Source organism: Acomys minous (assembly GCF_964271855.1).
Source record: "Acomys minous genome assembly, chromosome: 19".
NCBI classification, from domain to species: Eukaryota; Metazoa; Chordata; class Mammalia; order Rodentia; family Muridae; genus Acomys; species Acomys minous.
In genome coordinates, this window is record NC_140499.1 from 63490451 (window position 1) to 63515392 (window position 24942).

At 44.4% G+C, this 24942-nt stretch overlaps 2 protein-coding genes and 1 long non-coding RNA gene across 8 annotated transcripts; 1 reads left to right on the forward strand and 2 right to left on the reverse strand.

Annotated features, from left to right (window-relative positions):
* Positions 1-576: 576 nt before the first annotated feature.
* Positions 577-21766, forward strand: LOC311589948. 2 transcript variants are annotated; one of them, XR_014776698.1, is made up of 5 exons: positions 577-682; positions 2303-2402; positions 3695-3810; positions 17818-17895; positions 18277-21766. It is a non-coding gene; the product is annotated as an uncharacterized lncRNA (long non-coding RNA). The 2 variants fall into 2 exon arrangements; XR_014776699.1 differs by having other exon boundaries at positions 18605-21766.
* On the reverse strand, positions 4750-9474 carry LOC311589937 (uncharacterized protein). Of its 4 annotated transcripts, none has more exons than XM_084768681.1 (2): positions 9318-9474; positions 4750-5420 (listed from the first exon to the last, which is right to left on the reverse strand). In XM_084768681.1, exon 2 carries the CDS (start codon positions 5397-5399, stop codon positions 5016-5018), a length of 384 nt encoding a protein of 127 aa, XP_084624807.1. In that variant the 5' UTR covers positions 5400-5420; positions 9318-9474; the 3' UTR covers positions 4750-5015. The 4 variants fall into 4 exon arrangements, with proteins under 4 accessions (XP_084624807.1, XP_084624808.1, XP_084624809.1 ...); XM_084768682.1 differs by having other exon boundaries at positions 9266-9422; XM_084768683.1 differs by lacking the exon at positions 9318-9474 and adding an exon at positions 6798-6895.
* A 138-nt stretch (positions 21767-21904) lies between the features above and the next one.
* On the reverse strand, positions 21905-23230 carry LCE7A (late cornified envelope 7A). Of its 2 annotated transcripts, none has more exons than XM_084768686.1 (2): positions 23087-23230; positions 21905-22463 (listed from the first exon to the last, which is right to left on the reverse strand). In XM_084768686.1, exon 2 carries the CDS (start codon positions 22436-22438, stop codon positions 22151-22153), a length of 288 nt encoding a protein of 95 aa, XP_084624812.1. In that variant the 5' UTR covers positions 22439-22463; positions 23087-23230; the 3' UTR covers positions 21905-22150. The 2 variants fall into 2 exon arrangements, with proteins under 2 accessions (XP_084624812.1, XP_084624813.1); XM_084768687.1 differs by having other exon boundaries at positions 21905-22459; positions 23087-23206.
* Between the last annotated feature and the right edge of the window lie 1712 nt (positions 23231-24942).

Here is a 24942-nt window from a genome sequence, read left to right on the forward strand (position 1 = left end):
TGCTTGCTCTGCTCCAACCCCACTCTCCCCTCACCCCACCCCTGCACTTCTGCCAGACAACTCAGGCCCAGGCACCTCTGAAGGACCTACTACCACACTGTGAATGCTAAGAGGATGACCCTTTGACTCAGAGAGGGTGACACAGAGACTCCAGAGGGGCTCTGGGAGGCAGGGCAACCGGGACAGGGCCAAGTTTACTTCAGACACTTTATAATCATGTTCCCTCTCCTGGAATCACCTTTTCCAACTTCTGCCTAGCGACTGGATTTTCTTAACTGCCGTTAACCGACAGCATTCTTGCGCTTGTGTTCCAAGGCCCTAGTGATCCAGCATTAAGCTAAACAGGGAAGCATCTCTCCTGTGTGAAAGGTTTCATTCCCACATGGCAGGTCAGCAATAAGTAAAACAAACATAAGAGCAGACACTGAAAGCAGTTTAAGTGCTATGTATTTGTTAGCCCGTGTAGAAACAAATGCACCAAGAAAAGCTTATGAAGTCCAGGCGCTGAAGAGAGACTTTAAATGGGATAGTCACAGAAAGGTCTCGGAGGGGTGGGGGGTGGGGGAAGGAAGGAAAGTCAGCACAGGGTGAAATGGAGGAGGAAAAGGAGATGGTGCAACAAACAGTGCCAGACAAGAATCTTCTGGAACCAGCAAGAAGGCTGATGTGACTGGGCACACGCGTAAGAAAAACAGGGTCGGGGAGGGAGGGGAGGTGGTTAGTGTGGGAGATCGTGCAACATCGTTGGGTTTTGCAGGGGCAGAGATGAGAAACAACAGGGCTGTGACACCTCCTGACTTAATTTTGACCGCATCTTTCCGGCACGAACAGAGGCAGCCGGAGCAACAAGAAGCAACTGTGTGACTTTATGAATATCTCAGGAGTAGGGTGGTATCCATAGAAATAGAATGAGTCAGATTAGAGATGATAGTTAATCTGGCCGCAACGGAAGCAATAGATGAGCTGTAGGTGGCAAGCCGGCCATGATGGACACATTTTAGCCTCGCCTGACAGGAGAGAGCCGTCCTTAGCAGAGCCAAAGGGACTACAGAAGGGCTGGCTTCCTGAGAAATCTCAGCTGTGAGTTGTGGAGCAGGCCAAGTTTGAGGTGCCCAACAGAGACACGGGCAGCCGTCACGCGACATTTAGAGGTACAAACCCTGAGTTCAGGGAGAAGCTTGTGTTACAGACATGTATTTATGAGGCATCTGGCTGTGAATAATATCTGAAGTCATTATCTAAGGTGACGTAAGGAAAAGAATGAACCAGAGGGAGAGGCTGGAAGACTGTCCGCACTGGCAAGTGGTCAGGGAGACATGAAGGAAGTCAAGGCAACCGAGAGAAGATGAAACCACAGGCAGTCAGTTAGGAAATGCTGCAGGAAGATGGAGGGGAATGTTCTAGAAGGAGTCAGACCATTGCTTGAAGTTGCGGGAGCAGATGTTGATAGAAAATGCTACGCGGTGCTTAAGAAAGTCAAATCTACAGGAGCCGAGGCCAAGCAGGGAGTTCGATGGCTAGTGGGTAGCAGAAAGGGGATGTTGATCAGCCAGCACAAAATTCCAGGTCTGAGTAAGTGCTGAAAAGCTCAGGTACAGCAAGGGTGGGAATAGAGGTGCTAATTTGAATGCAGCAATCATTTCACAACGTACATGCAATACAAGGTGATCACATTGTGTGTTATTGAGTATACATAGTCCTACTGAATATCTTAAAAGATAAGACTGGGGATGCCTGTCGTGTTAGGGAATATGGAACTTGCTAGGGACCTTGATGAAGGCAACCTGTGGTAATTAATCTTGACTGTCAACCTAGCAGGATCTGGACTAGCCCAGGATAAAGTTTCTGCACATGTCTAGGTTGAGTTAACTGAGGAGGAAGACCTACCCTAAATGTTGCTGCTACAGTTCTGTGGGCTGAATGAAAAGGAGAAAGTGTCACTTCTCTCTCGGCTTCCTGCCTACAAAGGCAGTATAACCAGGTGTTGCATGTTCCAGCATCTGGGAGGTCCCCAACATGATGGGACATGTCACTGTAAGCAAAACTAAACCTTTTCATCCTTCGTTTTTTTTTTCTCAGACATTTTATTACAGCAATGAGAAAAGTAACTAATAGCCTAAGGTGAATGCAAGGAAATAGCCAGACTGGAGTGGAATTAAGAGACAGTATAGACCAAAAAGAAAAAAAAAAAAAAAAGAAAGAAAGAAAAAGAAAAAGAAAAAAGGAAAAAAAAGGCCACATTTTCAAAACATTGGAAACAGAAACAGTTAAATTACTAACTGGCATCATTGTCTTCTTCTAGTTCTTTTAAGCCCTGCTTATATTCTACCCGGAAGCCATCCCTGGCAGACCAGAATGTGCTAAAGCTGTCTAAAGCCAGCAGTATATTTTGGTAGCAAGTGGTAAGTTTGTTTTAATATTTATATAGAAATTCGAAGAATCTAGGAGAGTTACAACAAGTCTGAGGAACAAGACAATTTAAACTTCACATGGCTTTAACAATTACGACATTACAGCAAATAAAACCTTAAGTATCACAATAGACAGATTGTACAACAGAGAGAAACTCTAATGAACATGACTAGCTGTTTTGGGCAAAGGTATAAAAGCAATCTAGTAAAGGGTAGTCTTCCACAGACAGTGTTGGCACGGCTGGCTGTGCACACCGGCCAACTTACAACACTCTGCACACTTCCACAGACAGTGTTGGCACGGCTGGCTGTGCACACCGGCCGACTCACAACACTCTGCACACTTCATACCATGTGCAAAAATCAAAATTTGAGGAGAGCGCAAGGGAGAAAAATCCTTGTGTTGTTAAATTAGACAAAAATTCCTTACACATGATAAGAATTCATAAAAGAAAGCAATTAATTGAATTTTACCAACATTAAGAACTTAATATTTTTCTTTATTCTTCAGAACTTCATACATGTGTATAATGGAATATGACCATAACTGTGCCCCATTTTCCTCCTCTCATTTCCTCCAACGTATATCTCCTTCTCAACTTAACTTCCTCCTCATCCTCATCCTCCCTCTTCTCTTTCTCCTTCTTCTAAGTTCAATTCATGCCACCATTATATGCATTGGTGTAGGGACACCCTCTGGAGTGCAGGAAACCTACCAGTGGGAAGATGCTCAGATCAATTCTTTCTCCCTCTGTAGCTGTCAAGCGCCAATGGCACCTCATTAAGGGGTGGGGTCTAAAGGGCGTCTCCCTCGCCTATGACTTTCTCTCGTGCAGTGCTTGAGCAAGTTAATCATAGTTTCTGTGAGTTCATGATTGTTACAGTCATGTGATGTCCTAAAGACAGCATTTCACTGCACTCCTCCACGTCCTGCAGCTTGTACATCCTTGCCTTCTCCTTGGCCTTGGCTGAAGGAGAGGAGGTTAGGAAAATTACCCATTTAGGGGTGGCCACTGTGTCTCGTATGTGCCCTTGCTTTGTTGTCTACTGAAGAATGAAGCTTCTCTGACAAAGGCTGGAAGTAGCTCAGATCTACAAGGATAAAGATAAGTGTTTAGAACACAATTTGACAGTATGGCCGTCTACCAAAGTGACAACAGGGGGTTCTACCCTAGTGCTTATGAGCTTCTTAGCCAGGGACTTTTGACTGAGATTATGGTACCAGGCATGAAATTTCCTATGAAGTAGACTTCAAATACAATTAGTTGGTGACCTCGTGACAGGTGTGACACTACTGCACCAGTGGACACATCTTGACGGGCAGAGATGCACTGTAGCATGCAGTGTCCAGTTCTGAATAAGATCATCGATGTCCTTCCTCCCTCAGCAGCTTTCAAAGGTGACATTTCCTCATTAGTTTGGGGTTAATTTCTCTGTGCAAAGTGTGTGGTACCATCAAGGTAACCCAGAGCAGGAACAAGGACCTGTGTTGTTTTGAGAACCTCTGCAGGCATTCCGTGCCCCGTGCTGCAATTTACCTTTAGTAATCCATGTGTCCTGTGACAGACGTTGTCCATCCTTGTTTGGTAATTATTTTCTTTTTTTAATTTTTTAAAAGATTTATCCACTTTACATCGTGATCGTAGCCCACTCCCTCTTCTCCTCCAGGTCCCACCCGCCCTCCATCTTCCCTCCTGTGCCCCATCCCTAGTCCTCAGAGAGGGGGAGCCCTCCTCCTCTATCAACTGACCCCAGCCTGTCAAGTCTCATCAGGATGGCCTGCATCCTCTTCCTCTGTGGCCTAGTGAGGCACCCTGCCAGGTGGAAGTGATCAAAGGACAGGCAACAGAGTGCATGGCAGGCACAGCCCTGCTGGCAAAGCATGATAGGTTACTGTGATCATCCCAAGGGCATTGTGTGTGGGGGGGGGGCAGGGGGGGGAGAGGCCGGGGGTGGGGGGGGTGAAAGGGGGCAGGGTTGGTCCAGAATCAAATGTTCTTCTACCTGAACATTCCAGAGCATTGGGACTTTGAAGTGAGCCACCATTCCTTTACCTAGGGCGCTCCAGCACTTCCACTTTAAAGGCAAGCAGGAGCCAGGAATACAGCTCAGCTCAGCGGTAGAATTTGCTTAGATTGCATAAGGCACTGAGTTCCAAGACATGATAGCAAAATACTAACCAACCAACCAAAACCCAGGAAGAGTCTGCCTTCCCCTGTTTTCTACAGAGGCCTTGTGCCTTGGGATAAAAGGTTTCTGTCTGGACGGCTCTTAGGGTGGCGCCCAGCTTACTCAGTTAGGCTGGGGAGGCAGCTTCGCGTGTAAATGAAAGAGAGGAGAGACAATGTTTTTTTATTTGCTCTTTTATTTCTGTGCTATCTAAATGTCAGGCTCACTAGACAAGATGTTTCCAGCTTTTTCTACCTTCCATTTCCGGTTGCAAATAGTAGCCTACGGTTGAGTGGAAACGGTTTCCTATGGTTGGGTGGGAATGGCAGCTACGATTGGGTAGAATTGTTGTTTGGCGTGGTAACCCACATCCTTAAAACACAGTCTTAGCCTAATCCCACAGCCTTCCAGGAAGGGCCTGGTGTCAGGGACAGTCTACTTGCTTGTCTTCTTGTTCCAGCCGCCACTTGGAGGGGAGTCCTGCGCTTGGGAGCCCTTCTCCTGAGTTTTGCCAGATGAGGAATCAGAGTCCGACTCAGCCTTGTCCGCAGGGCAGCAGCTGGGTTGAACGCAGCAAGGGGGAGGCTGCGGGCAACACGAGCACTTTTTCGGGCAACAGAAACATTTCTGTGGGCAGCATGGGGGTTTCATCGGGCAGCATGGGGGTTTCTGAGGGCAGCATGGTTTGGGTGGGCAACATGGTGACTTTGGGCAGCAAGGTTTCTGCGGGCAGCATGGTTTTGGTGGGCAGCATGGTTTCGGTGGGCAGCACGGAGGACTTGGGGGGCAGCACTGGTTGTTTTTGGATGGTTCGCTCATCTTCTTTGTAGTTGGGAGTTCCTAGGAAAAAAATATTGAAATGATGACCTCAAAGTAAACTTTCACCACCGCCTTCCTTGACCTCCAAATATATCTAAATCTTCAGGGTGGAAACCAAGACCTCGGTTAAGCACTGCTGGGCCCTTCAGAGGCCACCGCTCTTCTTAGGTATCTGTGTCTCTTTCTTACTAGATGGCCATTTTCCAGAATAAAGAATGTAAAGATCTGTACGTATCGGATCATTCTGTGTGCCCTGTGACATCACCCATCAACTGCCACTGGCTAGCGGCAGCAGGAAGACACTAATAAGGCAGTGCTCCTGGTACAGCAAGGGCTACCGCGCAGGACCTAGCTCTGTAAGCCACAGGCTGAAACAGCTCCGTTCACACCTCAGGGCTGTTAGTTTTTCAAGACAACAGCATGAGGGGTTAGGAGGAAGGAGAGGCCTCCTCAAGATGAACCATTCAAAACTTTTGCAACGATTTTATTCTTTGATGAATAGTGAAACCTCAAATGCTTTTGTTTCAGTTAACTGACCTGCCTGCTGCCTAGAAAGGGTAAGTTTCCTGGGAGAAACCTTAAGTCTACTTCCTGTGTGTGAACTGCCAAGCCTCTGGTACATGAAAGGTCAGAAGTGACCAAAGAATCAAAGGCAGAGACCATGGCTGTCATGTAACTGTAGAGACAGCAATTAAAGAAGCAGGATGGTTTTGCACATGCCTGATGTATATGCAGCTCACAAGACAAAACATCCATGTTGGGTAGGTGTCAGTGCTGTCAGAGCTGTCACCCAGGTGTAAGTCGGAGGAGTGACTGCCTAGGTAAAGTTTCAGCCACCCTCCCAAAGTATGAAATCCACAAGGGTTTTAAAAAACACCCTTTGGCACAAACTACCTTTAAAATGCAGCCAAATATTGATGTTTGTTTGTATTCATGCACATGGGTGCACACATCCATGTATATGTGTGTGTAAGTGTGTGTGTGTGTGTGTGAGTGTATGTGAGTGTGTGAGAGTATGTGTGTGAGTGTGTGAGTGTGTGTGAGTGTGTGTGAGTGTGTGTGAGTGTGTGAGTGTGTGTGTGTGTGTGTGTGTGTGTGTGTGTGTGTGTACATGCTCTTTTATCATGGTGATACAAAGAAAGAATGTACCTGAGGTTTGCGACAGCGCCTGTCAGCTAGATGGAGCAGAGATTAATTACATGTTCTCAGTAGAGTTTGCAGCTGTGACCCAGGTAAAGCTCTCCTCTAGTGGGGCCTACTCTGCTAAGGTCCCAGTCTCCTGCCCTGGACCTTTCCACCTGCATCCCCCATCCTTGCCTTTCTCCAATACTTGAACTATTTTCTCCTTCTAAAGATTCAGGGACTCCTGGGGGGACAGGAACTACAAGTTTTTCATACCAGAGATTACCTGTTACCCTAGAGAGAAAGCCATGGAAGTGTGCAGTTTCTGATTTTGGTGGTTCCTAAAGACACCTGTAAGATGACTTACATTGCCATGACAACCACTCTTTATGACATCATGGCAGACACAGAGCCTTGGTTCTCCTGGAGGATGGGTGTCAGGATCTTAGTCTCATTCCTTTTCCACCTGGGGATTGGTCCTAAATCCAATTTACACTTGGAGAAACTGGGTCCCAATGAGTCTAGGTGTGGTTAATGCCTCCACCCTGTGGAGACAGTGACTCTCTGACTAATAAGCTGTTGCCCAGCCCTACCTGGTCTCAGCTTTCTGACTCTCATTCTGGGGCTTTTATTGTGGGGGACAAATGCCCCTGGCATGTGCCAAGGAGAATATACTGTATTACTGGATTAGACAGTGAGGACTTTTGTAGGGCTAGGGGTGCTTTGAATCCCCTGGACCACAGTAGCAGCAAGGACAAAAATGTGGAAGAGAGGAAACACTGCTGAGTTCAGCTCTTCAGACTCCCAAATTTCTGCCTCAGTGATAAAGCTGAGCTGCCATAGACTGTTCCCATGTGGAAAGGGATGTGACTGTGGGGCTAGGTCTTTAATTCTTTTGGATTATGCCTACCAGTCATTTTAGGTTTTCTGCTCTTTGGTTACAAAAAAAAAATTCTACTTCTGTAACAAGAGGAAAGTCCTAGAGCAGCATTCCTAAATGGGTAAGAGTAGAAAAGGCCATTCAATCCCTCCCTCCTGAACAAGAGACACCACCAAGAGACTGATGTGGCAGAGCTGCCTAGCAATGCCCAGACTTGCCTGGGATTGAGGTCAGCAATGAGGAGACAAAGAGAAAATAACAGACACATCAGCATAGCAGTAGACTACGAGGGGGAGAGCCTGGATCTCTACCATTTTGGGGTTTGTGTCTGCATGTGTGTGTGTGTGTGTGTGTGTGTGTGTGTGTGTGTGTAATCCTGCACAAAGCGCATGCTCTCGAGCCCATGGTGCCCTAGGCAGTGAGTTCTGAGGTGGGCATTTGTGGGAAGTCCTGTATCTGTTTCTTCCCCTTCTGAGACCAGTCTCAGAGGAGGATTCAACACCCTGTTTTTTTCTATTGCTTCTCTCAGTGTAGCCTCACCCACTGTTTATTTTCTCTGCTTCCTTGTCTCTACATATCTCCTCTGTTTCCCTCTCCTTCTTTCTTTTCTCTAACTTGAAGGACAGTGGAAAGCACAATTCAGAGCCCCTTTGGCGCTTGGAAGGCCACATTGTTGGGATCCATCCATCCACCTGGGTCTAGACAGGTTGCCTCAACAGCAGCAGTTGTCTCTTCAGTACAGAGCTCCTGAGCTCTCATCCTCAGATATGCTCTGCCCACCCCCTCCCACTCCCCCCCACCTCCCCCCCCCCCACTATCCCGGTGTTGGGTATGGAGGGACAAGTTCCCAGAGGTAGAGGTGGCAAATAGGCTATGAGTCATCTAGTCCACTATGACATAGGGAAGACAGTGACAAGTCCCTTGGCAGCCTTACCACACTGGATACTTGCCGTCCCAAGCCAGACCTGCCACGGCCTTATCAACTTGTGCAAAGAGTCTGTTATACTTTAATTGGCTTCCGGTTGTCCTCTTCCCCTCCTGAGGGGTACTGCTTTCATTTTTGGGTATAGTTAACCTTCTTGGAGCTTCCTACCTTTAAAACCCTGCTCCCACTCACTGCCTTCACCTCAGAACAAGTTTTTCCCCTGTTCCATGCCTCTCATTCCTAAGGCAGCTGCCCACAGTCTGCCCCAGAAGTCCGCACAATGTCTTAACTCCAAGAGGCAGGTCAAGAGCCACCTTCTCAAGTCTGTCTGCGACTCTGTTTCAGTAAGGATTGAACTGAATCCAAGTTTGATAAGGCCCCAGGAGGGCTGCCCTCTCCAGCCTTTCCCCATCACCCTCTCACACATACGGCTGCTGTTCTCTCGTGCTTCGTGGAAAAGACGGCGGCTGGATTCTGCTCACCTCTTCTCAGGATCTTTGAATGGTTTCCCAATCTTAAGAATCTTTCCTCAGTCTCAACCCTCATTTCTTACTAACTACTGTTCAGACCTGAAGTTCTGTGAAGCACCACTCCCTCAAATGAGCTTCCTCTGCGTATGTTTTCTTAAAGTTCCCTTTGCCCAATGTTAACACGCTAGCATTTTATAACAGGACTCCTATAGCTGACTTTTCTGTTTCATCACCACAGATGCCCTCATCCTGCTTGCCACAGTTCGAACATCTGACAGACTGCGTGGTATTATGTGGGCCTCATTAATAAGAGATGAGTGAAGGAACAAGCCCCAGAAAGAAGACCCACAATACAGTGTGTGTGTGTGTGTGTGTTGTGTGTGTGTGTGTGTGTGTGTGTGTGTGTGTGTGTGTGTGTGTTATCTGGTCTGGTCAGATCCTTCTACCTGGTCTGGTCAGATATTTCTACCTGGTCTGGTCAGATACTTCTTTAGGTTTTTCTCAGTTCACCCTGTTCATACTTGCTTCTGGTGGTAAATATTCTTTTCTGGATGTTTTCAGCAGGTAGCTAGATGCTGGATCTTCCTTAGCAGCCTAGTGAGTCCATGACGGTTCAGAAGCCAAAGCCTTCTGAGCCAAGTGCCCCTGCTGCATCTCCTCTAAACACTAGGCTCTTCTATGACATCACAATACTCTCTCAAGACTCTGTGCCCAGCCAGCTGACTCACCTTTGCCCACTGCTGGTTAAAGTGTTTGCCTGTTCTTGGCTGCTTTTGCCAAAGCCAGAAAGTTCTTTAGCTGGTTCAGAGCATCCCGTCACCCAAAGCCAAAGTTAAAAGCACAACCTGTAGTGTTCAGTCTGACACACTATATCTTAAAAAGCAAGGTGGGATACAGCTTACCCTAAAGGTTAGAAATGCTTCTTGGAAATAGCAATGTTTTGTTTTGTTTTGTTTTTACTAAGACTTGGAAGATAGTCATAGGAAACGGACATGGGAGCGTGTGAGAAAATACATTTCAGATCTGGAAGGTGTAAAAACATTTGGAATAGGAAGTGGGAGAGGACCATTTGGCATCCACGCTCAGTGTGGCAGGGTCAGAGGAGTACAGAGGACTTGAACTGAACTATAAAAAAAGGTTGTAGGCATAAGGTTATTGTGTAACTCAAATGCTGATTTAGGTAACCTTCCCCCCAATATCTGGTTGTAATCCTTGTTCTGGGAATCTCCTGTCTCAATGGTGTATAAACTCTGCTACCCAGTTATCCCCTTGGTATGCCAATAAAGCAGCTTACAGCCAATCACTGAGCAGGGCACCAAGTAGGGCTGGACTTCCTGCCAGCCAGGGGAGGATGAAATAGAGGAGGAAGTAGGGGATTCAGCCACAAGAGAGACCCAAGAGACACCAGGAAAGGAGCTGGAACAAAGAAAGCTACAAAGTGCAATTAGCTCTGAGATGTGTGCTAGGAGGAAGACAAATTATCTTAGAGGGTTAAGAATTACTAACTGCTCAGTGCTTGTGCTGTGAAGTTTTTTTTTTAATACTATAATAGAGTCTTAGTTATTTGTATGATAGCCGGGTTAAGAGAGAAACTAAGAAAAGCAGAGTTTTATAAAAATAACTTTAACAGAAGGTAGAAGTGCTGAGGATTTGAATGTGTAGTAGAAGGCTCAGACTGTGCCCTGAGGGCAACGTGAGCCACTGGAGGAATTTACACTGAGCGCATGGGCCCCCTCTCACTCACTTTGACATTCCCAGAGTTCAGCTCAGTCTTTTGAGCAGCAGACTTTGAATACGTTTAGTTTTATTACTAATGTAGCAGTAGGAGGGCATGGGGCTGCATTTGCTCTGTCTCTTTCTCTACCACATTCTCCTTGAAGATAGTGTCAGGAGCTTCTAGAAGTAAGCCTTGTCCTTCACATGGGCAAGGCATCAGGACGCAGGGCAGACGGAGCTCCAGGCCTATCCACAGTCAAGTCCTCATGATGCTCCAAGTCCCATCGCACCAACACTCGATGTTCTTCTCACATTTGCATCCTTCTCCTGATGGTGCATCCAGCCCAAAGACAACAGAGGCCTCTGTATTTTGAAGAATCTTCCTTATTCTTGGCTCAGATATCTTTCTAGAACACTGAACCTTTACATCCGGTTGTTTACTTGTCATTCTTATAGAGATATTTAGCACCTCCTATTTTCTTTGCACAAATCTAAACTATGTTTTCCCAAATGGGCTTCACAGAATCAATGCGTGTTTTAAAATTCACTGTCCTCTGCCAATTTGATAGGTTGAAATTGTCTTAAGTAGTAGTTGAAGTTCCCATTAATAATAAGCTCTGTTGTTTTAATTTTAATTTTAATTTTTAAAGATTTATGAAACCCAGAGACAGACACACCAGCCACCATATGTGGTAGGGAGTTGGGGGAGAAAGAGTAGGGAATGGGGTGTGCACTGTGAAGAGAGGCAGAACCAGAGACATGAGGGGAGGTGAGCATCAGCCTCGTGTGAGTGGCCTGTGCTGCAGAGAAACGTACGTGATAGCCCCTTGATCTCCTCAGTTAGCTGTCTTATTGCTCTAGCTATGACTTAAAGCTCCATAGTGAACAGGTAGGAAGAGAATGGTAAACTTTGCTTCATTCCTGATTTTAGTGGAAATGCTTTGAGTTTTTCTCTATTTAGTTTGAGGCCGGCTGGGCTTGCAGTACATAGCATTTATTATGTTGAGGTATGTTCCCTGTGTCCCTAGTCTCTTCAGAAAAAAAATATTTGTTTGTTTGTTTGTTTGTTTGTTTGTTTGTTTTGAGACAGACAGTTTCCCTGTTATAGCCCTGACTGTCCTGGAACTTGCTCTGTAGGCCAGGCTGGCCTCAAACACAGAGATCCACCTGCTAATGCCTCCCGAGTGCTGGGATAAGGTGTGCACCACAACAGAACAGCTGACTCTGTAGGAATTTTGTCATGAGGGGATGTTAGATTCTGTTAAAGGCCCTTTTCTGCATCTAATGAAGTGATCATGTGGTTTTGCTTGTCAGTTTGTTTATATGGTGGATTGCATTATTGATCAGAGTATATTAAATCATCCCCACATCACTAGGATGAAGTGTGTTTGATCTTGGTAGATGATTTTTTTCTATGTGTTCTTGTATTTGGTTTGTAAGTATTTTATTGAAATTTTTGCATCTATCTTTATAAGGGAAATATAATTTTCTTCCTTTTTTGAGTCTTTATGTGATTTAGGTATCAGGATAACTGTGGCCTCATTAAAAATACTTGGTTAATGCTCTTTCTGTTTCTATTTTGTGAAATAATTTGAGTATTGGTGTTAATTCTTCTTTGAAAGTCTGGTAGAATTGTGCACTAAAATCATCTGGCCCTGGGATTTTTTTTCCATGATGGGAGACTTTTAATTATTTTTCTATTTCATGGGGGGGGCAGGCAGGGGGCTTACAGGTGTGTTTAAAATGCTCATCTGATCTTTATTTAATGTCAGTAGATGATATATATCAAGAAAAATTTAAATTTCCTTTAGGTTTCTGATTTGGTAGAATACAGATTTTTAAGTATATCCTTATGATACTCTGGATTCCCTCAGTTTCTATTGTTTTATTTTTATTGTAACCTTATTTTGATATTCTCATCCTAATTAATTAATTTAGTTTATTTGGTTAAAAGTTTATCACTCTTACTGATTTTCTCAAGAACCAACTTTTAGTTTCATTGATTCTTTGTAATATTTGTTTTTGTTTCTATTTTACTGATTTTAGTTCTGAGTTTGTTTCTTCTTGTACACTCCTTTTAGGTATTATTTCTTCTTCTTGTTCTAGAACTTTCAGGTATGCCACTAAGTTGCTAATATTGAGATATCTTCATTTTTATAGGCATTTAGCTTGCCTCTTAGAACTATCTTTATTGTGTTCTGTAAGTTTGGGTATATTGATTTGAATTTTGTTCAGTTCTAATAATTTTTAAATTCTTTCTTACTTTCTATCAACTCAGAAATTAAGATCTATTTTTTTATTCAGTAGTGAGTTGTTCAGTTCCCCTGCAGTATAAGCTTCTATTTTTTCTATCGTTGTTGATATCCAACTGTAATCCATGGTGGTTAGGTAAGATGCACGACATTATTTCAGTTGTCTTTTATCTGTTGAGACTTGACTTGTGTCCAAGTGTGTGACCAATTTTGGAGATGGTAGTGTGTGTGTGTGTGTGTGTGTGTGTGTGTGTGTGTGTGTGTGTGAAATGCTCTATAAATATCTGCTAGGTTCATTTGCCTTATGGTGTCACTTAGATCCAGCATTTTTCTGTTTAGTTCTTTTCTGGATGATGTGTCTACTGATGAGAATGGACTGTTGAGCTCACTCACTATCATGATATGAGGGTCAATATGTAATTTTAGCTGTAATGCTGTTTCTTTTATGAACTTGATTATCCTTTTATTTGTGCATAAATATTTAGAATTACAATATCCTGTTGGTGGATTTTTTTTCTTTGATAAGTATGCAATTTCTTTCCCTCTTTCCCAATTGATTTGTGTTGCAGGGTATTTGATCTCAGTGTGAACCCTGAGATTGTGAACTGTTAAAAAAAAATCCTGTCTTTTGTTTGCCGTGATTGAGCCCTAACACACCCCTTTAATCTAAGAGCTATCTGCACACAGGACTTAATAAAGTTAGCCCTAGACCAAGAGGCTAAGCAAGAACCCACCTGACAGGGATTAAAGAGTAGGCGAGACTTTGAGGTGAGGGGTGTTTAACACAGTGTGGAGAAGCAGAAGGAACTCTTTAGCTCCTGAGCCTTTAGCTCTTGCCTCTTAGCTCTCTAGTGAGCCTTTTAGGCCTTTTCCATCAGGATGGAAGCTGAGCAGGAGGAAGGCCAGCTGGGTGCTTTCTCTTTCTCTCTGAGCTAGCAGGCCTTTCACCATAGCATCTGGATCCTGACTCTTTATTGGTTTAAAAAAAAAAAAAGATCTGGGATTTTCATTTTAAAACAACAGGTTTGTATTTGATGCCTATTTTTATTAGATATTAAAACGGCTACACCAGTTTGCTTTCTGCGTCTGTTTGCTTGGGATATCATCCTTCATCCTTTTAGTCACAGGTGATGTCTCTTTATGGCTGCAAGGTGTGTCTCTTGGATTCAGCAGAAGGGTTGGTCCTGTTTTTCTTAATTTATTCTAATTTATTCATATTACATCCCTATTGTTAGCTCTTCACTAAATCCAATAGGCTACTCTGTGTCATTTTACTAAGAATTGAAACCAGCGATATTGATTCATATCAATGAGCAATGTTAATTGATTCCTTTTATTTTGTTGTTATGGTATGGGTTTCTTCTGCTCTTTTGATTTGCTGGCCTGGGATTATTTATTCCTTGTGTTTTCTTAGGCGTGGTTGAAGGTTTTTTTCCTTCTAATATCTTCTGTACAGCTGTCTTTGTAGTTTGATACTGCTTAAATCTAGTTGCATCATGATACGTTTTTCTTTCTCCATCTATTGTGATTGAAAGTTTTCTGGGTGTGGTAGTCTGGGCAGGTATCCGTCTTCTATTAGATTTGTATAACATCCATCCGGGCCCTTCTGGCTTTTAGAGTCTCCATTAAGAATTCAGCTGTTACTCAAACGGCTGTGCTATATGTGTTATTCGGTCTTTTCCCCCTGGTGGCTTTTCATATTCTTTCACTTAATGCTTTGATTATTACATGTTATGGGGAATTTCTGTCAGCATGTGCATATGTGAGCCACGTGTGTTCTTGGTGACCACAGAAGTCAGCGTGTGATCCCCAGGAACTAGAGTTCCAGGTAATTGTGAGCCACCACGTGATGTGGGTGCTGTGAATCAAACCCAGGCCCTCTGCAAAGGCAACAGGTGCTCCCAACCACTGATCCATCTCTACACCCCCAAATTTCTTTTCTATTGTAGTTTATTTGGTATTTTGTATGGTTCTTAATCACTAGTCCGTGCCTTGTTATTTAGGTTAAGAAAATTTTCTTCTATAATTTCCCTGAAAATAATTTCTGAACCTTGGACCTGAGTTTCTTCTTTCTCTATTGCTTTTCTTTTTTTTTATAGGGACCCTGATGTTCTGGATCTCCTGTGCCTGAATAATTTTTTTTTGATCTGATGTTTTCTCTGACTGAGGTGTCCATTTCTTCTATTGTGTCTTCCACGCCTGAGAGTCTCTCTCCCGTCTCTTGAGCTCTGTTGGTGAGGCTTACCTCTGAGGTTTTTTTGTTTGACTTTCTAAAATTTTCACTTCCAGTTTACCTCAGTTTGAGAATCTCTTAGTGATCCTGTTTATACTTTTATGTTTTAAACTGTTTTTATTACTTAATTCCGCTGTTTGTGCCTCAGCAGACTTTGTTAATGGGTTTACTCGTGTCTTCTTTGAGGCCCTTCAGCCTGCTCACGATTATTTTGAAGTCCCTGTCTTGTGCCTCAGGTAGACTGCGTTTCTCGGCGCTATTGTAGTAGGGTTGCTGGGCTCTGGTGCACACATACTGTCGTGGGTGCCGATGATTATGCCTTGTGCTTGTCCCTGGGCATCTGGGATTCGGATGGTTGTGATTGTAAGTGTTGATATCTGGTGGTGTCTTTGTTCGGTGGTTATTGCATTCCTTGGTTTCTGTTGCCCTCACTTGATCTCTGGAGCATGTGGTTCCTATGGCTTGCTTGGTAGAGAGTGCTTCTTCACCCCTGCCGGCGTAGGCACAGACTGTTCCACGTAGGATGTGTCTCCTAGGTTATCAGAAGCCCACATGAGGGGATGAGGAGCAGCTGGATGGGAGTGGGGAGGGGCTGGATGGGAGTGGGGAGGGGCTGGAAGGATGTACAGGGCTGACAAAAGCCACGTCTGCCGTGAAGTATGCATGGCAGAGTCCCCAAGAAGTGGAAGCAGAGAGAAGGGACAGTCCCCTGTAAGTGGTCGGCTCCAGGGCTGGGGATGGGGATGGAGAATTTACAATAGAGATCAAGGAGCATGGAGGTTTCCTACGTGATTCCCAGGCCAGAGTATCCAGGGTGCTCCCAGGTGGAGAGTGCCTCTGCCTATTGGCAGCTGATACAAAGAGCTGGCGTGAGGGGGGTGGCTGGGCTCACCACAAGCTTCTCTCTGTTATGTTTTTATATCTGAGAAGCCACAGTATTTTGGGAGCATATTTGTTCATACATCTTACCTAATTTTAAATCTTTCTGTGGCTCATTGGTGTTCATATTACATTCACATGTAAAATGCCTTCCAGTGTACTATAAACTTTTATTCTGCTAGTTTTTTAATAAGATAGAAAATGTTCATTTCTATACAAACACATTTTAAAGTATAGCCTTTTGTTTTTGTGTTGTAATCACAAAATGGATTACCATTTAAAAACTACAGAAAATAGCAGGGCATGGTGGTGCCATACATTTAATTCCAGCACTTGAGAGGCAGAGCTCTGTGAGTTCGAGGCCAGCCTGGTCTACAAACCAAGTGCACGACAGCTGAGATAACACAGAGAAAGCCTGTCTCAAAAAACTTAAAAAAAAAAAACCTACAGAAAATTATTCTAAGAATTTCTTTTTTGTGTGTGAGTTTATTTTTTTATTATAATTTATTTGCATCTTGAGTGAAATCCCCTTGGTCTTATCTTACTGTTCCCACTCTCCCTCTCTCTTCTGTTCTATTCCCCTCCCCTAGACCTCAGACAGGTGGGGTCACTCCACCACCACCACCCCCCAGCACCCGTCTGACCAGAGCCTATGAGGTCTCCTCTGGATAGCATCCCCTTACTCTGTGTTCCCATAGGGCCTCTCCACCAAGGGGCAGTGATCAGATCAAACCGAAGGCACCAGAGTTCACATCAGAGGCTCTCCCCTCCTCTTTCCCCCTTCTCCCTGTGGAGAATGAGCTGTCCATTGGCTACATCTGAACAGAGAATCTACGTCCTCTGCTTGCAATGTTGCATCAGTTTGTGCAGCCCCCCTGAGTCCAGATCCGGCAGCCTTGATCGTCTCCTTGAGGGGCTTCTGACACCACCATCCCCCACTGTCCTTCCATCCCCCATTTCTTCCATACAGAATTTCTTTTTTTAAGATTTATTTATTATTTTGTATACAGTGCTCTGCCTGCATGTACGCCTGCAGACCAGAAGAGGGCATCAGACCATGTTATAGATGGCCACGAGCCACAATGTGGTTGTTGAGAATTGAACTCAGAACCTCTGGAAGAGCAATCTCTTAACCTCTTAACCTCTGAGCCATCTCTTGAGGCCCTCTAAGAACTTCTTAGAAAATACTATTTTAATTATTTAATGTCCTAACCCTCCACAAACTCACCTTAGTTCAGGATGAGTTTTTTAAAAAATATATTTTATTAATTTATTCATATTACATCTCAATTGTTACCCCATCCCTTGTATCCTCCCATTCCTCCCTCCCTCCCATTTTCCCCTTACTCCCTTCCCCTGTCAGGATGAGTTTCTAAACTCACCATGGTTCCCTATTGTGACAACATTACTTATGGAATAAAAGAACTTTTCAGATTTGAGGGTCTGCTTAATGTGTTGTAAGGTGTGTGTGTGTGTGTGTGTGTGTGTGTGATGTGTATAGAGCTGAGTCTAGCTCTTAACCTTCCTAATGTGTTGTATTGACCTGTCTGTATGTTCATAGTCCAGCTTATCCCACAGTTTAACTAGAATAACTTTATAATGTTTTGAAATGTCCAGTAGTACTGATTCCTACTCATGGTTTTTATATTTATAATTTTTCCTTAGCATATTAAAAGTTCAGTTATGTGTTTATTGTGCTTTTATTGAACTCTGATAAATGCACATTGATAATAAAACTGGGTGAACTAAACATATTTGGATGGCTGCCATCCAAGTCAAGATAGAATATTACTTCTGATGGCTTTTAAGAGATCCCAGGGTCAATCAGCAAGGGTGGAGCTGTCGCAGGTAGCTGAAAATGCTCTCTCTATGGAGAGGGAATGCGACTGCTTGTCAGACCCAGAGGCTCTTTCCAATTGTTCTGTTTTTCATTGTCCACAGAGATGAATTGCCCATCTGGCTAAGTCCAGAAGCAGTATTGGCCATATGTCTGTCATGGACCCTTCCCACAAGCGTCAGGTAAGGATTCAAACTCAGAGGCTGTGTCTCTGCCAAGGGACTTGGTTATTCTACATGTTGCTGCGTTGTAAATATTGTAGAATGCTTGGCTCAGGTAGGCAACTGTGCTTTTACACAGCTTTCATTTAACAATCAGAGGAAAGACAAACAGGCTTGCTGTGCAGAATAACTTTCCAGCAAGTTCCCTGGGTGATCTTTCTTCCTCTCTGGGCACTGATATGAGTTTATTCTAGAGCCAGTCAAGTCCTTACTTCCTAGGTAAGTTATTGCCAGCATCAGCACAAGTTCAAGGCCATTTCTAGTTCTCCAGACTGTAAACAATCTGTGTACCCTGTCAGAAAAGGCCTCAACTAGGGTGGCAGATCTTCTGTGTCTCCCCAGGAGAACAAGAACCAAAGCTGGAGCCTCAAGCTTTGACTCAAATTCCCAGCTGCCGCCTGCTGGCATCGGGGTGCATCCTTTCAGTTGTGGCTTGATCCTAGGCTGAGAGACTCGTGCCTCACAGAGGTTCCTGGATTCAGCTCTGGAGAGTATAAGCTATGGAAACATTGATTCCTGGAGTTAATCATAGATGTTCTATTTTTTCTTTGTGTCCATTGAGCCTCAATCAAAAGCAGGAAGTCAGGAGCCACTTCACGGTAGTGATGCCAAGAAAGAATGTTTAAGTAATTATTGACTACTCATGGATGCTACAACGGTTCTGTTTTAGCTGTGCTGCCTCCTGGTGGAAAAAAATATGACCCTGACAAGCCCTGAATGGTAAGCAGCAGTGCCCTTTACTAAATGTATCTGACAAATGAATTTCAAAATGTCCATGTGGCATTGTATACATGAGTGTATATAACATGTTGTCAATTATATTATCTTAGTGCCAAATGTATTTGTACATATATACTCTGTGGTACATGACAGAATTCCGAGAAACGTTTCTTTAAATTAGAGTGTTCTGGATAGAAGGTTGTGGAAGAACACTGTACAAAAGGAGATTAGAGGCATCTAGAACTGAGTGGGCCATCCAATGATCAACCTTCACACCACAGAGGACGTATGATATTGGCCTGTTTCCATTCACCCACCAAGTGAGCATGACCTTTTCACAGTCTCCCTGTCTACACTGGTCATGAATGTGCCCAGCTGGCCACTTAGGCATAATAAGTGTCCGTCTGGAGCTGTGGTATCTCTTCAGGCCTTGCTTTGAAGGCTTTGTATTTCTTGTATTTATGGTTGTGAGCCTAGCCTTTAATGGCTGAGCCATCTCTCCAGCCCAGGCTTTGTATTTCTAATGTTACATAGACTTTACACCCAGACATTAATGATGTAATTTCTTCTTCCTCCTGTTTGCCTAGAATGCTAGAGCTGCCTGGGGTCTGACTAAACCATAGAGTGTCTTTGCTTGGTGCTAAATGAGCCATACCTCTTCCACTGGACTATGAGCTCCTCTGTGTCTGTCCTTTAGCTATTTTCTCTCAGCCTTTTCTTCCATATCTTACAGTTATGTTTGTTTTTTCCTATTGTTATTAATTCATATACTAAAATTCCTGCATCCATGATTTCTGTATCTCGATTGAACCCGCTGCAAAGACAGCTTAGACACATATCTCTGAAGACTCTAGTGCTAAATCTCAGTGGGTCATACATTTAAACTTAAATTATCTCATTAACATATTACTTTTAGTAAACTTTAAATTTACTAAAAATACTTTACATCATGCAACATCTTACAAATTAGAAACAATTTTCAACTGCACTATCTCAGAGACCTACACTTAAACATTAGGTGGAGCTCAGGGAATCCTGTAGAAGAGAGGAGGAGGATTCTAGGAATCAGAGGTGGTCAAGGATATTAGGACACAGCCCAAAGAATAAACTAAGCAGGGCTCACAGAGACTGCAGTGACAATCGCAGAGCCTACTCTGGTCAGCACTAGGTCCTCTGCACACCTAGTGCTGTGGCTGTTTAGCTGGGGATGTTTGTGGGACTCCTAACAGTGGAAGAGGGGGTGCCTTTGACTCTTTTGCCTGCCCTTAGGACTCCTTTCCTCCTTCTGGGTTGCCTCATCCAGCCTTGATATGAGGATTCATTCCTACACTTACTGCACTGTTATACTGTGTTTGGTTGAGATCACTGGGAAGCCTTTCCCTTTTCTGAAGGGGAAGCAATGAATCTGGGGGAGAGGGGAGGTAGTTGGGGGAGAGGGGGCTATGGTTGGGATGTAGTGTATGGGAGAAGAATAAATTAAAATAAATAAATAAATATTCAGGCCAAACCAATGTAGTATGCCTTGTCATTGTGGATGTCATTTCTGTTCTGAAAAGTCGAGACAAGGAGCTGGATGGAGGCCACCCTGCTTTACCTTGAAAAGTGGGAAAGCTTCATTCGGGTGAGGAATACATGATCTCACTACTGCCCCCTTGGGGCCTGGTCACCATCAGAGGACTAGGTGATCTCTCTACTGCCCCCTTGTGGCCCGGTCCCTATCAGAGGAATAAGTGATCTCACTATTCCCCACCCCACCCCCCTTGGGGCCTGGTCCCTATCAAAGTTACACTTAATACTTTCTGAATAACATTGTTTGCCCCCAGCACCTACTGAGGCTTTGGCCCATTACAGCAAATTTCTCCCCCAAAAGAAATTCTATATAACACTGGAAGGTGACCAAAATGACCTAGAGGAAATCTTTTCACTTGTCCCATTTTGTTCCATTATAATGTACCTAAAATCATCAGAGTAAAATGTGTATAGACTCATTAAAAACTAAAAGCACATGTCCTTTCTTACTGAAAGTTTGATTTTATTCTTCTGAAAAAATGGTTTCTAAAATCACTTATACATGGCATACACAGAATTAAAATTTTAATACTTCTGTTTTTTAGAAAAATGCAGACAACAAACCTTGACATTAAATTGATAAAGAGAGATGTTCTTTATAACATAACAGAGGTAGATAAATTTGTTTAGGAACAATGGAATATTTTAAAATATTGAATATATCTCAGGTTTATGGTAATATTGAAAATAAGACAAATAACATTAATGAGGTTTCCCTATCCATTAGGCAATATACATGACACTGAATATTATCCAGAAGTTCTGCTTGTAAGTTAGTACCCAGGTTAAAGGTCATGTGCTGTTGGCTCAGACAGTCTGCTAGTGACTTTGTAGTATTCTCACATGAGGTATTTTATTTATTCAACTGTATATTATATGCTGATGAAAGATGTGACATGTGTAATTCATTGGTCACAATGACATATTCTCTACAGCATTTGTGGTTAAAATTATCACTTAACTTTGTATGGATAATTGTCGACATGCTATAGACTCCTTCCTATGTCTCTCTCACCAACCTTGAAGACACCAGCTTGTCTCAACATTGAGGCTAACTAGGAGTCCCAGAGCGTGGACCAAGTGCCAATATTGCCTGTGGAGCAGACAGTGCTTCGAGCACATTTTCCTAAGCCTGTGACATATGACCCCTTGAGTAGAAGAGGAAGAGACTACCATGCATGGGCCTCCACACCAAGCCTCACAGGTGTCTTTGCAGCTGGGCACTGTATAGATCCTCACCGACTCTGGTTCCTCTGTGGAGCTATGCAGCGGGCACTCAGTTATGTGGTTATGCTCAGATTATTTTTTCATGGATTTTTAACTAAGGTCTGAGAACTGTAGATGTCCCTGTGCCACCTCCCTCATGGGCATCACACTCTCGCACCAAGGGTCTGAGCAGCAGAGTGTCCGCTGTGCAGGAGGACACCGTAGCAATGCTGTGACCTGCAGCATCAGCACTACACGCATTAGGAGTATCAGATCATCTAGGTTCTGGAAACATCCTCCCACATCTTTCCTCAAGGTCTTTCCTTCACACAACCCTCCCAACAACCCAGACCAAGGGTTCAACTCGAAGGGAATTTCCTGCTTGGCTGATTCTTGATGAAGTGTGGTTAAGGAATCAATGCAGATCAATGTGGGCTCCACTGGGAAAAATCAATAAACACTAAGACACTAACGGTACCGTATGAGATGAGCTTTATTTCTGCATAGTGGTAAAGCTTTGGGAAACAGTGTTCTTTCACCTTCAGTTCTCCTTTGCCTAGGACCAGAGCAACGCCAGACGGCCTAATGTTCTTAACAAACGAAGGATCCCGTTACCCATGTAACTAGTTCAGGAGAAGGAGAAGGCTGATTGAGGAAGAGAAGTGGTTCGAGGCAAGGCTGGTCCCAGGCTGTGGTTCTTTGGCTCCTCAAAGGTTTCAGGTCAGCTAAAGTTTCCAGAGCTATGCGAACAGCTCGCACATCCTGCGGACTCGTTCTCAGGGCGCTCGGAGCGCCGAGGCTGGCGAAGGTAGACTCGAGGGAACCGATGTGATACTAAAGAGCAGCTGCCCCCGAAGCCAGAAATATAGCAGGTGGAGACACAGCAGGAGGGAGCCGGAGGGGCATTGGGAGGGAGGCTCGGAGCAGGAGCCGGGGAGCCTTGAGGAGGGCCCTTGGGTGGACACTTCGTGGGAAGCTGGCACTTCTGCTGGTTTTGCTGGGAAGACATCTTGGACAGTGTTCAGATATCCTGACTTGGGGGGAAATGCAGGCATTTTGATAACGTAGTGAATACAAATCATTTTGCATTGACATTTTTCTATGCACCCTGAAACCCTGCAACCAAATCCGTGAGTCTAGAAGCTGTCATTATAACAGAGAAGCCCTGGTTTCCCAGCATGGAAGAAGCCCAAGTTGGTAAGCCAGAATTGGGTAAGCTTTCTCCTCACTGTCCTGTCTCTCCTAAGACTACCCTCAAACGCTCGAAGAACTTGGCGGATTTCCAGTTCTTAAGCTAGCTTTTCTCTTATGGTCTACTTTGTGCGTTCCCTGTACTGTTAGCCCAAGTGCGATCGTTACCTCAGCTTGCTCTGCAGTCTCCCTTTGCTTTGTTCTCCTGTGTGTCATGCCTTCTGACTTAGTTCTGTCCTTGAGTCCCGTGTGGCTGCTCTTGTCCTCCAACAGCCTCGCCTTCACTATGTCTTCTTATCATGCTAATATCTAGTTAGCATTTGCCCCTCCTGGGATGGTAGTTTCAATTTATCTTCACGATTTCTTCGTGTGCCTGAAATCACCCATTAGCTCTCAGTCCGTCCTTCTCCATCCTGGACCAGCTTGTCCCATGTAGCCATTAGGTCAGTAAAGAATACTCACTCACCTTGTCCTTCCACTGTCAGGTAGGTGATGGAAGTGAGGAGACCCTGTGAGTAGACGTCTTTTATACATCTACCTCTTCAAACTCAGAATGAGCCATGGACGATGGGAAAGCTGCTCACTGATCAGGTGGCTGTGATGACAACAGCCCACATGCTAGTGGCTCTGTCATTTTGTCATTGGGTCACTCTGGGTCACTACCAGCTCTTTATGAGTGTCTCCCCAAGGCATCTCTTCTCTCCACAAGCCTTGTTAATATTTCCATAAAGGCAAAAAGATCATAATTTACAAGGCTGTTTACAAAAAGAAGGAGAAGAAGAAGAAGAAGAAGAAGAAGAAGAAGAAGAAGAAGAAGAAGAAGAAGAAGCAGCAGCAGCAGCTTTGGGACTGGACTGAAGTTATATTTTCTGGAAGGATCCAAAGCCAATGGGGCAGCAAGTATAAAGCCACAGATGCTGGACCAGCTCAGGATACAGACAGGGAATTCTGAAGGCTTCACCATTGGAAACAACGATAAAGCACTGATGAGGGCTCAGTGGATTTGATTCAGTTACTAAGAGCACCTAGAACGTTGAGCAATAAAGTGACAGAGCCTTCTGGAAAGGTGTTGGTACCTACTTCCATTCGGCGCAAGCCAAGGTACTGACAGCCAGACAGGGTGAAAGAGAAGTTCCACGTTTGCTCGTTGTTGGCTCTCGAGGCTCTGCCTCCCAGATTCTAAGCAAAGGCCCAGGCACATTTTCTGTATTCACAGCTCTTCTTTCTGGTTTGCTTGTGTGAATCTGGTGTAATCTACTGTTCTAACTGCCTAGGAACCTGCTTATTTCCATATGCCACTTCCAACCCTCTTAGACTTTCTTTGCCCACTCTTTGACACTTTTCTTTAACCAATAAACTTTCCTCCTTCTGCAGGTTGTCAGTATACAGCAGACAGCACCACAACCCGCAGTGAGTTCATCCTATGGATAATCACCATCAAAATCAAAGCAAAAGGTTAAAAAAAAAAAAGCATTTCGGCAGGCTGACATTATCGTGAAATTGGCTGATCTAGAACACCATGCCCCATCTAGCACACCCCTTGTCCTGTAAGGCTGACAGGTCTGCGTCTTATGTCTTATGTGTGCTGTTGCTACAGTATGCAAAGTGCTCCAGTATCCAACTCTGTCAAGCTCGCTTATGTCTGTAACCCTCCTCGATGGCTTCCTGTGCCACAGAGGAAAGGTGGCCCCCTGTCGCTCGTGATGCCTGTCTTGTTTTTGTACCCTTAACTTGGACTGTCTTACTTCTCCCTTATGGCATATTGGGCATGCCATATCCCCGTGCTTGGTTTTTTTCCCCCCCAGCATTTGTGATTCTGCCTAGAATGAAATCTCAGCATTGCCTCTTTATCCCCGATGCCTATACAATGACTGATGTCTAATAAACGGAGGAGCGCTTGTGGCTGAAGCCAAGCTATTCCTTTCTTTCACTCTTTAAAAGAGAGAGAGTGTGTCTTGGGGGCCAGGTCATCTGTAACAAGCATTCGGAGGCAGATGTGGGAAGCTGCTGGCAGGATGCAGTTATTGGCGTTGGTCTGTGTTATTGCTGTGTCTGGCTGTGCTGCCTCCCTTGGGGTTCAGAGGGGACCAGATCAGGTGAGCTCACAGATATCTTCAGGCCTTTGTTTTAATTTGTTAGTATCAGAGTTCCAGAGAGCTAACACTGGCCTCATATTAAAATGAAATTTTTTCTTCTTTACCCCCGTCCCGTCCCGTCCCCCCCCCTCCCCCGCCCCCGCCTCTCGCACAAACGTTTATTGGGGGAGGGGGCATCAGTCCCTCTTGACCACTGCCTTCCTCATGGCTGCCAGCTAAGCTCCTC

What these genes read in the sequence shown, in the direction of transcription:
- LOC311589937 (XM_084768681.1), bottom strand. Translation starts at nt 5,399, where the DNA reads ATGAGCGAACCATCCAAAAACAACCAGTGCTGCCCCCCAAGTCCTCCG.
- LCE7A (XM_084768686.1), bottom strand. Translation starts at nt 22,438, where the DNA reads ATGTCTTCCCAGCAAAACCAGCAGAAGTGCCAGCTTCCCACGAAGTGT.